Raw genomic sequence first — 13,115 nt, forward strand, 5'->3', positions numbered from 1 at the left:
GACTAAACCCCAGGTAAGAAATAAATTTCTTAAAATGTTTAAATTCCCCAAACATGAAACTGACAGTCTGCTGAAGGAAATACATGAACCTGACTCATGGCAAATATATGTACAATACATATATTTAGAACTTTATATAAATGCATAAAGTGCCAAACCATAGCTGAGGTGTCTTAAGTAATGAAAACATACTTACCAAAAGACACCCATCCACATATAGCAGATAGCCAAACCAGTACTAAAACAATTAGTAGAGGTAATGGTAAATTGAGAGTATATCGTCGATCTGAAAAGGGAGGTAGGAGATGAATCTCTACGACCGATAATAGAGAACCTATGAAATAGACCACCTCCATAGGAGGCAAAGTTTGTAAAACTGAATTGTGGGTGTGGTGAGGGGTGTATTTATAGGCATTTTAAGGTTTGGGAAACTTTGCCCCTCCTGGTAGGATTGTATATCCCATATGTCACTAGCTCATGGACTCTTGCCAATTACATGAAAGAAAGGATAGATTATGTCCATATACATACACTTGAGGAATTAACCTCTAAAGTGCTGTCCTTCAGTACCTAGAAGGCAAAAGCACTTACCTGTAGATCCAGCTGCAGGGCAGAAAACAGCTAATTAGGTGCGACACACACTCAGGGACCTGTAGGAAAAGAAAGAACATAGTAACTAACCCTTGCTTTCTGTAAAGGGGTAGTAAAGTGTTAGAAGTAAAGCGAAGACTACATCGCCACCTTCTAACTGCAAAAACCACCACTACTCTTCCTAAAAAGATTGACATGGACACAGACCCCAATCATTTACCCATTAAAGGATTAAATCTTCTCAGATACTCATCTTCGCCATCCTCCCGACCATAGAGGCAAAGAATGACTGTGGGTTATGGGTAAGGGAAGTGATACTTAACAGCTCTGCTGGGGTGCTCTTTGCCTCCTCCTGCTGGCCAAGAGTTGAATATCCCACTAGTAATTGGAATGAAGTTGTGGACTCTCCATGACATAGGAAAGAAAAATAGTGTGTGTATGTGTTGTATTAAGATTGTATCTGCTTCACAGCTTTAATATTACTTTATAAAGTATGGCAAGGAATAGGGTAAAAATCCAAGTTTATTAAGAAATTTAAGTTATAAAAATACCTCTTCTGTTTTGAGCTTCTTCGGACTTTCATCATTCGGTGGAGTTGTTGTCCGTTTCACTCCTGCTGCTGGACTTGGCAATTTTGTTGATGTGTTTGAGGGTGGTTTTTGAACTTGGTTTAGCACACGAGTAGACGACACAACTCGTGACACTATGGGCCTTGACGTTGGCGAAACAGCCGACTGTGTGGCACTTTCAGGAATGCTTTCATTCAAAGAACCTATAAAACAGAATGCTTTATATAGTCATTGTTTTGAAAGTCATGACAATGATTTTTTAACTGAAATTTTAGTTGTCATTAGGGAAATTGAAGTTAGAAGAAAAAAAAAATCTTGTTAATTTACATGGAAATTAAATATTGCATGCTCTATTTCTACTATTAAATTTACTTTATCTTGGTACCCCTTTGGAGAGTAAAATGTTGGCAGATATGGGACCAGCAAAGCACTACTGGGAGCAAACTAAAGACATTGGAGAAGCCAATGAAATGTGATAGGAGATATAATACACACAGTGTCATTAAGTCTATAATTAACATTTGGATTTTTCTTTCCTAAATGCATAATAACACTTTGCTGTGTTAAACTTTAGATCCCAGTCATTTTGTCCAATCCTCCAATAATTTTATATCACTTCTCATTTTGTCTACCGCCTGGAACATCTATCACAAATTTTTGTATCATCTGCAAACTGACAATTTCACATGTAGCCTATTGCAGATATCCCTTATAAATATGTTAAGCAAAACCAGACTCAGAACTCACCCCTGAGGAACACCACTAGTAATAGCCCCATCTCTGCTGAATGTACTCTATTTACTAAGACACTGTTTTCGGTCCTTAAATTAACATTCTACCCAGTTCACATTTTTTTAGTCTAGACCAAGGAGATAGTTTGTTGTGTGGGACGGTGTCAAATGCTTTGCTGAAATCTAGATATGATAGATCAACTGCTCCAATAGACAAAATGGATTAAAGGAGAGCCTCAAATTGAGGCTTAAGTATACTCAGGAAATGCTGTCATATGACAAAAAGTGACAATGTGTTAAATACAACGTGAATAGAGTGTATATAGTGAAAAAATATAATTTATGCTTACCTGATAAATTCCTTTCTCCTGTAGTGTAGTCAGTCCACGGGTCATCCATTACTTATGGGATTATATCTCCTCCCTAACAGGAAGTGCAAGAGGATCACCCAAGCAGAGCTGCTATATAGCTCCTCCCCTCTACGTCATACCCAGTCATTCGACCGAAACCAAACGAGAAAGGAGAAAACTATAGGGTGCAGTGGTGACTGGAGTTTAATTTAAAATTTAGACCTGCTGATGAATTTATCAGGTAAGCATAAATTATATTTTCTCCTGTTAAGTGTAGTCAGTCCACGGGTCATCCATTACTTATGGGATATCAATACCAAAGCTAAAAGTACACGGATGACGGGAGGGACAGGCAGGATCTTTACACGGAAGGAACCACTGCCTGTAAAACCTTTCTCCCAAAAACAGCCTCAGAAGAAGCAAAAGTGTCAAATTTGTAAAATTTTTAAAAAGTGTGAAGTGAAGACCAAGTTGCAGCCTTGCAAATCTGTTCAACAGAGGCCTCATTCTTAAAGGCCCAAGTGGAAGCCACAGCTCTAGTAGAATGAGCCGTAATCCTTTCAGGAGGCTGCTGTCCAGCAGTCTCATAGGCTAAACGTATTATGCTACGAAGCCAAAAAGAGAGAGAGGTAGCCGAAGCTTTTTGACCTCTCCTCTGTCCAGAATAAACGACAAACAGGGAAGAAGTTTGACGAAAATCTTTAGTTGCCTGCAAATAAAATTTCAGGGCACGGACGACGTCCAGATTGTGCAGAAGTCGTTCCTTCTTTGAAGAAGGGTTAGGGCACAATGATGGAACAACAATCTCTTGATTGATATTCTTGTTAGTGACTACCTTAGGTAAGAACACAGGTTTAGTACGCAGAACTACCTTGTCTGAATGAAAAATCAGATAAGGAGAATCACAATGTAAGGCCGATAACTCAGAGACTCTTCGAGCCGAGGAAATAGCAATTAAAAACAGAACTTTCCAAGATAACAGCTTGATATCAATGGAATGAAGGGGTTCAAACGGAACACCTTGCAGAACGTTAAGAACTAAGTTTAAGCTCCACGGCGGAGCAACAGTCTTAAACACAGGCTTAATCCTAGCCAAAGCCTGACAAAAAGCCTGAACGTCTGGAACTTCTGCCAGACGTTTGTGTAAAAGGATAGACAGAGCTGAGATCTGTCCCTTTAACGAACTAGCAGATAAACCCTTTTCTAAACCTTCTTGTAGAAAAGACAATATCCTAGGAATCCTAACCTTACTCCATGAGTAACTCTTGGATTCGCACCAATATAAGTATTTACGCCATATTTTATGGTAAATTTTCCTGGTAATAGGTTTCCTAGCCTGTATTAAGGTATCAATCACTGACTCCGAGAATCCCCGCTTTTTATAGAATCAAGCGTTCAATCTCCATGCAGTCAGCCTCAGAGAAATTAGATTTGGATGTTTGAAAGGACCCTGAATCAGAAGGTCCTGTCTCAGAGGCAGAGACCATGGTGGACAGGACAACATGTCCACTAGATCTGCATACCAGGTCCTGCGTGGCCACGCAGGCGCTATTAGAATAATCGATGCTCTCTCCTGTTTGATCCTGGCAATCAATCGAGGAAGCATCGGGAAGGGTGGAAACACATAAGCCATGTTGAAGACCCAAGGTGCTGTCAGAGCATCTATCAGTACCGCTCCCGGGTCCCTGGACCTGGATCCGTAACAAGGAAGCTTGGCGTTCTGGCGAGACGCCATGAGATCCAGATCTGGTTTGCCCCAATGATGAAGCAGTTGGGCAAACACCTCCGGATGAAGTTCCCACTCCCCCGGATGAAAAGTCTGGCGACTTAGAAAATCCGCCTCCCAGTTCTCCACGCCTGGGATGTGGATCGCTGACAGGTGGCAAGAGTGAGACTCTGCCCAGCGAATTATCTTTGAGACTTCCATCATCGCTAGGGAACTCCTTGTTCCTCCCTGATGGTTGATGTAAGCCACAGTCGTGATGTTGTCCGACTGAAACCTGATGAACCTCAGAGTTGCTAACTGAGGCCAAGCCAGAAGAGCATTGAAAATTGCTCTTAATTCCAGAATGTTTATTGGAAGGAGTCTCTCCTCCTGAGTCCATGATCCCTGAGCCTTCAGGGAATTCCAGACTGCGCCCCAACCTAGAAGGCTGGCGTCTGTTGTTACAATCGTCCAATCTGGCCTGCGGAAGGGCATCCCCTTGGACAGATGTGGCCGAGAAAGCCACCATAGAAGAGAATCTCTGGTCTCTTGATCCAGATTTAGCAGAGGGGACAAATCTGAGTAATCCCCATTCCACTGACTTAGCATGCACAATTGCAGCGGTCTGAGATGCAGGCGCGCAAAAGGTACTATGTCCATTGCCGCTACCATTAAGCCAATTACCTCCATGCACTGAGCCACTGACGGGTGTTGAATGGAATGAAGGACACGGCAAGCATTTAGAAGTTTTGATAACCTGTCCTCCGTCAGGTAAATTTTCATTTCTAGAGAATCTATAAGAGTCCCTAAGAAGGGAACTCTTGTGAGTGGCAATAGAGAACTCTTTTCTACGTTCACCTTCCACCCATGCGACCTTAGAAATGCCAGAACTAACTCTGTATGAGACTTGGCAGTTTGGAAACTTGACGCTTGTATCAGAATGTCGTCTAGGTACGGAGCTACCGCTATGCCTCACGGTCTTAGTACCGCCAGAAGAGAGCCCAGAACCTTTGTAAAGATTCCTGGAGCCGTAGCTAACCCGAAGGGAAGAGCTACAAACTGGTAATGCCTGTTTAGGAAGGCAAACCTTAGATACCGGTAATGATCCTTGTGAATCGGTATGTGAAGGTAGGCATCCTTTAAATCCACTGTGGTCATGTACTGACCCTCTTGGATCATGGGTAAGATGGTTCGAATAGTTTCCATTTTGAACGATGGAACTCTTAGGAATTTGTTTAGGATCTTTAAGTCCAAGATTGGTCTGAAGGTTCCCTCCTTTTTGGGAACCACAAACAGATTTGAATAAAACCCTTGTCTGTGTTCCGACCGCGGAACTGGGTGGATCACTCCCATTAGTAAGAGGTCTTGTACACAGCGTAGAAACGCCTCTTTCTTTATCTGGTTTGCTGATAACCTTGAAAGATGAAATCTCCCTTGTGGAGGAGAAGCTTTGAAGTCCAGAAGATATCCCTGAGATATGATCTCCAACGCCCAGGGATCCTGGACATCTCTTGACCAAGCCTGGGCGAAGAGAGAAAGTCTGCCCCCCAATAGATACGTTTCCGGATCGGGGGCCCTCACTTCATGCTGTCTTAGGGGCAGCAGCAGGTTTTCTGGCCTGCTTGCCCTTGTTCCAGGACTGGTTAGGTTTCCAGCCCTGTCTGTAGCGAGCAACAGTTCCTTCCTGTCTTGGAGCGGAGGAAGTTGATGCTGCTCCTGCCTTGAAGTTACGAAAGGCACGAAAATTAGACTGTTTAGCCCTTGGTTTGGCCCTGTCTTGAGGCAGGGCATGGCCCTTACCTCCAGTAATGTCAGCGATAATTTCTTTCAAACCGGGCCCGAATAATGTCTGCCCTTTGAAAGGAATATTAAGCAATTTAGATTTAGAAGTCACATCAGCTGACTAGGATTTAAGCCACAACGCTCTACGCGCTTGAATGGCGAATCCGGAGTTCTTAGCCGTAAGTTTGGTTAAGTGTACTACGGCATCAGAAATAAATGAATTAGCTAGCTTAAGGACTTTAAGCTTGTTTATAATCTCATCCAATGGAGCTGTGCTAAGGGTCTCTTCCAGAGACTCAAACCAGAATGCCGCCGCAGCCGTGACAGGCGCAATGCATGCAAGGGGTTGTAATATAAAACCTTGCTGAACAAACATTTTCTTAAGGTAACCCTCTAACTTTTTATCCATTGGATCTGAAAAAGCACAGCTATCCTTCACCGGGATAGTGGTGTGCTTAGCCAGAGTAGAAACTGCTCCCTCCACCTTAGGGACCGTCTGCCATAAGTACCGTGTGGTGGCGTCTATTGGAAACATTTTTCTAAATATAGGAGGGGGTGAAAAAGGCACACCGGGTCTATCCCACTCCTTGTTAACAATTTCTGTAAGCCTTTTAGGTATAGGAAAAACGTTAGTACACGCCGGTACCGCAAAATATTTATCCACCCTACATATTTTCTCTGGAATTGCAACCGTGTTACAATCATTCAGAGCCGCTAATACCTCCCCTAGTAATACACGGAGGTTCTCAAGCTTAAATTTAAAATTTGAAATGTCTGAGTCCAGTTTACTTGGATCAGATCCGTCACCCACAGAATGAAGCTCTCCGTCCTCATGTTCTACAAATTGTGACGCAGTATCAGACATGGCTCTATTATTATCAGCGCACTCTGTTCTTACCCCAGAGTGATCGCGTTTACCCCTAAATTCTGGCAATTTAGATAGTACTTCAGTCATAACATTAGCCATGTCTTGCAAAGTGATTTGTATGGGCCGCCCTGATGTACTTGGCGCCACAATATCACGCACCTCCTGAGCGTGAGGTGAAGGTACTGACACGTGAGTAGAGTTAGTCGGCATAACTTCCCCCTTGTTGTCTGGTGATATATTTTTCACATATAAAGTTTGACTTTTATTCAAAGTAACATCTATACATTGAGTGCACAAATTTCTATTGGGCTCCACATTGGCCTTTAAACATAGTGAACAAACAGCTTCATCTGTGTCAGACATGTTTAAACAGACTAGCAATAACACTAGCAAGCTTGGAAAAAACTTTTAAATAAATTTACAAGCTATATAAAAAACGCTACTGCGCCTTTAAGAAAACATAAAACTGTGACACAGTTGAATTAACGATGAACCAAATATGTTAAAACAACCAAATTTTAACAAAAAAAATTGTATAAAGTTAGCAGAGAATTGCACCCACAAGCAAAAGGATGTAGGGCTGCAACTAACGATTATTTTCATAATCGATTAATCGGGCGATTATTTTTTTCGATTAATCGACTAATCGGATAAAAAGAGAATCAATAATAGTTTTCTATGTTTTAAATAAAATCCACATGAGTGTTACAAATATAAACTTCAGACTAAAACTTTACATTAACACAACTGTTTCTTCAATTTTTAAGCAGCAGAGCACAGTTTTATAATTATACTAAACAAAACCACAAACTGTTTGAAAAGAGGGAGAACTAGAAAGAGTTAGACTATCACTGTTAATAACATTCTGTTATTCACTCTTTCAGAAACTTTGCATTGAAATGCAAAAATCTCAACATGACCACATGCTCCTGGCTAAGGCTGGTTCTCTGTTTGCAGCTATATTTCCTGCAGCAGAGAAAAGGCTGTTGAGGTGTATAAGTAGGGTTTTGCCAATTTCACCAAAGTGGGATATTTATCTTTGTTAGCTCTTCACCAATGCTAAAGTGTTTTCTACCTTGGCAAGGGACCTCTTAATAAAGTAACCCTTGACTTCATTCTAACATAAAAATATCTTGAATATCTATATGCAATGGTAAATAACCAGCTATAAGGTTAGGGGAAATATCTAGTCACCTCTAAAAATAACGAATATATACTTATAAAGGTTGAATCTGGTACATATTATCACATTTTATTAAAAATAAAAAAAAATAAAAAAAAAGATCAAAAGCGCTAAGGACTGTATATCATTAACAGCACAAAGCCTTACACATTTATTTATACAGTACATATAATCAGCAATAGCAAGCAATACGCTAATAATTGTGCAAACAGATAATAGTGCACATCAATTTAAATAACTCCCATCAATCTAGGGGCAAGGTGTAAACAACAAGCTTGGTTCCAAATCACCAGATTTAATATAAACAATCCAAATGATGACTATTATATCTGGGTTGCACATAAGCCAGGGGTAGTTGTAAACGTATACTGTCCTGAAAAAGTGAAAAGTAGACGTCCTTTAGGCTAAGGACATAACCATAAAATACAATACCATGTGCAGGAGTTCATTGGAGTGAAGCAGCTGGTGTTGTGCACAGACCAACTAATTGCAAACCGATTAATCGATTATGAGATTCGTTGACAACTATTTTCATAATCGATTATTATCGATTATGCCGATTAGTTGTTGCAGCTCTAAAAGGATGATTAACCCCTTAATACCCAAAACTGATAACAGTTGAAATAATAAACGTTTTTTATCACAGATCTGCTGTGAGTGATTACTTCCCTCAAAACTAGTTTTGGAGACCCCTGGGCTCTGTAGAGACGTCCTGGATCATGGAGGAAGAAATAGGAAGACTGTGACTAAATTTTTACTGCGCAATAAAGCGCTAAAATAGGCCCCTCCCACTCATATTACAACAGTGGGGAAGCTCAGTAAACTGTTTTTATTCAGAAACAAACAGCCATGTGGTAAAAATCATGCCCATAAAGTTTTATCACCAAGTACCTCAGAAAAAACGATTAACATGCCAGTAAACGTTTTAAAAATGAAAATTATGAAGTGTTATTAATAAGCCTGCTGCTAGTCGCTTTCACTGCAGTGCAGGCTCAAATATTACTTTAATATAGACAGTATTTTCTTAGTGAAATTCCATTCCCCAGAAATACCTCAGAGTATACATACATACATATCAGCCTGATACCAGTTGCTACTACTGCATTTAAGGCTGCACTTACATTACATCGGTATTAGCAGTATTTTCTCAGTCAATTCCATTCCTTAGAAAATAATTTACTGCACATACCTCCTTGCAGGTGGGCCCTGCCTGCTATCCCCTGTTCTGAAGTTACCTCACTCCTCAGAATGGCCGAGAACAGCAAGTGGATCTTAGTTACGACCGCTAAGATCATAGACAAACTCAGGTAGATTCTTCTTCTAATGCTGCCTGAGAAGAAACAACACACTCCGGTGCCGTTTAAAATAAACTTTTGATTGAAGAAATAAAAACTAAGTTTAATACACCACAGTCCTCTCACACGTCCTATCTATTAGTTAGGTGCAAGAGAATGACTGGGTATGACGTAGAGGGGAGGAGCTATATAGCAGCTCTGCTTGGGTGATCCTCTTGCACTTCCTGTTAGGGAGGAGATATAATCCCATAAGTAATGGATGACCCGTAGACTGACTACACTTAACAGGAGAAATATATTTAATACTTAACAAGTTGATGCAAATGAGTACAAATAAATAAGTGAAACCAGAATAACCAGTTGAGGTTAAGCCACAATAATAGAATTACAGAAAATGCTAATTTGAGGCAGATAAAACAGAAAATATTAAAAATACATAAAGTAAAAAACAGATGCAGACAACAGTTGTCTGTTGTCACATGACACTTAGCATTTCTTGAGTATACTTAAGCCTCAATTTGAGGAGCTCCTTTAATCCATTTTGTGTATTGTTATTTAGAACAAGATTGTTAAGCTGTTCATATTAGAAGTGAGCGTGTATACTTCTTCCCTTTTGGCGCTGTCCTCCCTGACATGATCTTCCTGAAGTAAAACCATGCTGATTTTGGTCCTCTAAATTGTTTGTCTTTATGTAAGTCATAATTCTTTCTTTTAAGAGACATTCCATTAATTTCCCTACTACTGAAGTTAAACTGGACTGTAGTACCAGATTCTTTCCTACTGCCCTTTTTATGAAGAGGTACTATATTCGCTATTCTCCAATCATCTAGAACAGCTCCTGTTAATAGTGACTGATTAAACAGATCAGTTAATGGGGCAGTTAATATTCATCCAAAGGTTTTAAAAGAACTTTAAACAATGCTATCAGGACCCACTGACTTTTTCACATTTATATTTGATAATGCTAACAAAACCTCATCCATTGTAAAAAGATTAGTGCTGTAACATTCTGTCCCTTTAAGGGGAGGTACTCCTCCAGATTTCCCTATTTATTGTGCTGGATTACTTCAGCTCATCGCTTGGTATTGAAGTATCCAGCTTCTCCCTAAGCCCCATACCAGCTTCTTAACACTTATCCAGCGTTATCCTGAATCAAGCTCTGTTCCTAAACCACCTCATAATCACAGGTCTCCCTACCTGTCACACAGGCTTTTGCAGCATAACCTCCTCTTGTGCCTACGGACCTGACTTCCACCTCGCGACCAGAGTGACGTCACTAATCCAAGCCGGTGATCCTACAGTGTGTCTCACAGCGTTCTGGCTTGCAATCTAACTGTGCTGTCCTGCATCCTCCAGCCTCGCTCTCTGGCCCAAAAGCCCACCGGAGACCTTCACTGACATTACTTGTGCTCCAAACTAAGGGTAAGCTCTGCATCTTACAAATTCTACTTTTGTTAACGGTTTAGCCTTTTAATAAACTGCAGTTCTTATTGAGAAGCTTTGTTCCGGTTGTGAGACTAACTATTACATCCACTTTACCACTCCTACACCTCCTCACAACTGAACAAACCCTTATATAGTAAATTCATGATTAGTTATAGGTAATACCATCAGCCTTAGTATTTACCTACATCTTTGTATGATACAACTACTACTACATCTTAAAGGGACATTGCGCACAATAACTAAACCATTGAAACTAAAGTTCACCTCTTAATCAAGTAATTCCCAGATAATCTATCTGCGATCTTTTAACTGAAGCATTAAAGGGACATTAAACCCAATTTTTTTTCTTTCATGATTCAGATAGAGAATACCATTTTAAACAACTTTCAAATTTAATTCTATTATCTAATTTGCTTCATTCTCTTGATATTATTTCCTGAAAAGCATATCTAGATAGGCTCAGTAGCTTCTGATTGGTGGCTGCACATAGATGCCTCCTGTGATTGGCTGGCCCATGTGCATTGCTATTTCTTTAACAAAGGATATCTAAAGAATGAAGCAAATTAGATAATAGAAGTAAATTGGAATGTTTAAAATTGTATTATCTGTCTGAATTATGAAAGAAAACTTTTGGGTTTAATGTCCCTTTAATGTTACAAGTGCTTAGCGCGTTTCGATTTTGTAGCATCCCTGAATGTAGAAATTTGATGTTCACAATCTTTTCTTAAAACAGAAGTAATCATTGAGAGTCTGCAATTTGCTTATCTCCTATTATTCTACCATCAACTGTTTTCAATTTTACTATTCCAACCTTATTTTTTTCTTCTTTCAATAATATATCTAAAGAATGTTTTGTCCCCATGGTTTACTGACTCATCTCTGCCGCATGATCTTTAACCTTCCTAATTAACTGCTTAGTATTTATTTGTTGGAACACCCATACTTGCATATCATCATCAGACTGTCTAATTTTTATAAGATGTCGGCTTTCTTTTACAGACATATCCTGTGCGTTTGCATCTAAAATGGCACCCTTCAAAAATTCCAACTGCTCTTGAACCCCCTGTAATAAATTTTTCCTTTTAAATAGTGTTTATGTATTCTCCCATATATGAGAAATCAGCCTTGCTAAAGTCCTAAACTTTTGTTTTAGTCTGGGTGAACAGTGCCTGCATATGAATACTAAACCAAACAGATTGATTATCACTGGATCCTAAATTCTCACCTACAGACACATCTGAAACCATCAATAAGTATTAAATCTAATAAAGCTTCCTTTCGAGTTGGTTCCTCAACTAATTTCTCAAGTGATTTATTTTGCAAGGATTCAAGCATATACCTTCTTCTAGACATATGGGGGCATATGTGAGCTGCTGCTGCAATGCTGAATATGGCGAGCGTATTGCTCGCCGTATTCAGCGAAGTCTGGCGGACCTGATTCGCACTGTCGGATCAGGTCCGCCAGACTTTGATAACTAGAGGCCATAGCCTCTAATCACAAAGCTATCATTATATTGTTGCTCCCTAAACCTACCTTGGTATGCTCTTCAAAGGATATCAAAAGAACAATGCAAATTTGTTAATAGAAATCAAATTGCAAGTTGTTTAAAATTGCATGCTCAGTCTCAAAGTTTCAATTTGATTTAACTATTTAATATCCATTTATATATGAAAACAGTTACAAAACGTTTTATTTTATTGTGCACATAAAGGATGACTAAAGTAGGTGGTTTGTTGAGAACAACTACTACACAGATTATCCACATCTTTAAAACACTTAGATATTTTAAAAAGTGCAAGATTTACACAAATGCATGAGGTGTTTAATAGCATTTTAAGTGGTAAATTTGTGCTTTGTCCCACACTTCCTAAAGAATCCAAAAAGCAAAATTTGTAAACCAGGTTAAAAAAAATGCTGCCAACGGCTGCATTTAAAGAATTTGCTTTCTGGTCTCCAAGGAAGTGTGGGAGAAGCGTAATATTACGCAAAAGCAAGACACATTTAAAGGAACAGTAAGGTCAAAATTACAATTTACGACAGAATATGCAATTTTAATCAACTTCCTATTAACTATCATCAGATTTGCTTTGTTCGTTTGCCGAAAATAAACCTAGGTAGGCTCAGGAGCAGCCATGCACTACCAGGAACTAGCTAGTGATTGATGGCTGTACGTATATGCCTTGTCATTGGCTTACCAGATGTGATAGACCCCAGTAGCGCATGGCTGCTCCTGAACTTACATTTCAACAATGGACACAAAAAGAAAACAGAATTTATGCTTACCTGATAAATTTCTCTCTTGTGATGTAGAGTCCACGGATTCATCCATACTTGTGGGATATTCTCCTTCCCTACAGGAAGTGGCAGAGAAAGCACCCACAGCAGAGCTGTCTATATAGCTCCTCCCTTAGCTCCACCCCCTAAGTCATTCGACCGAAGGCTAGGAAGAAAAAGGAGAAACTATAGGGTGCAGTGGTGACTGAAGTTTTTTAAATAAAAATATACTACCCGTCTTAAATAGCCAGGGCAGGCCGTGGACTCGATACATCACAAGAGAAAGAAATTTATCAGGTAAGCATAAATTCTGTTTTCTC

The 13,115-nt window shown here is 39.7% G+C and overlaps 1 protein-coding gene across 1 annotated transcript in view; it reads right to left on the reverse strand.

Annotated features, from left to right (window-relative positions):
- The window catches only part of PAPOLA (poly(A) polymerase alpha), a gene marked incomplete in the record, with an annotated part of 373,831 nt that overhangs the window by 64,807 nt on the left and 295,909 nt on the right, over positions 1-13,115 (reverse strand). The window contains 1 exon segment of the mRNA XM_053697494.1: positions 1,143-1,363. Coding sequence (XP_053553469.1) covers positions 1,143-1,363 — 221 coding nt within the window.

The sequence above is a fragment of the Bombina bombina genome, chromosome 1, assembly GCF_027579735.1.
Source record: "Bombina bombina isolate aBomBom1 chromosome 1, aBomBom1.pri, whole genome shotgun sequence".
Taxonomy (NCBI): Eukaryota; Metazoa; Chordata; class Amphibia; order Anura; family Bombinatoridae; genus Bombina; species Bombina bombina.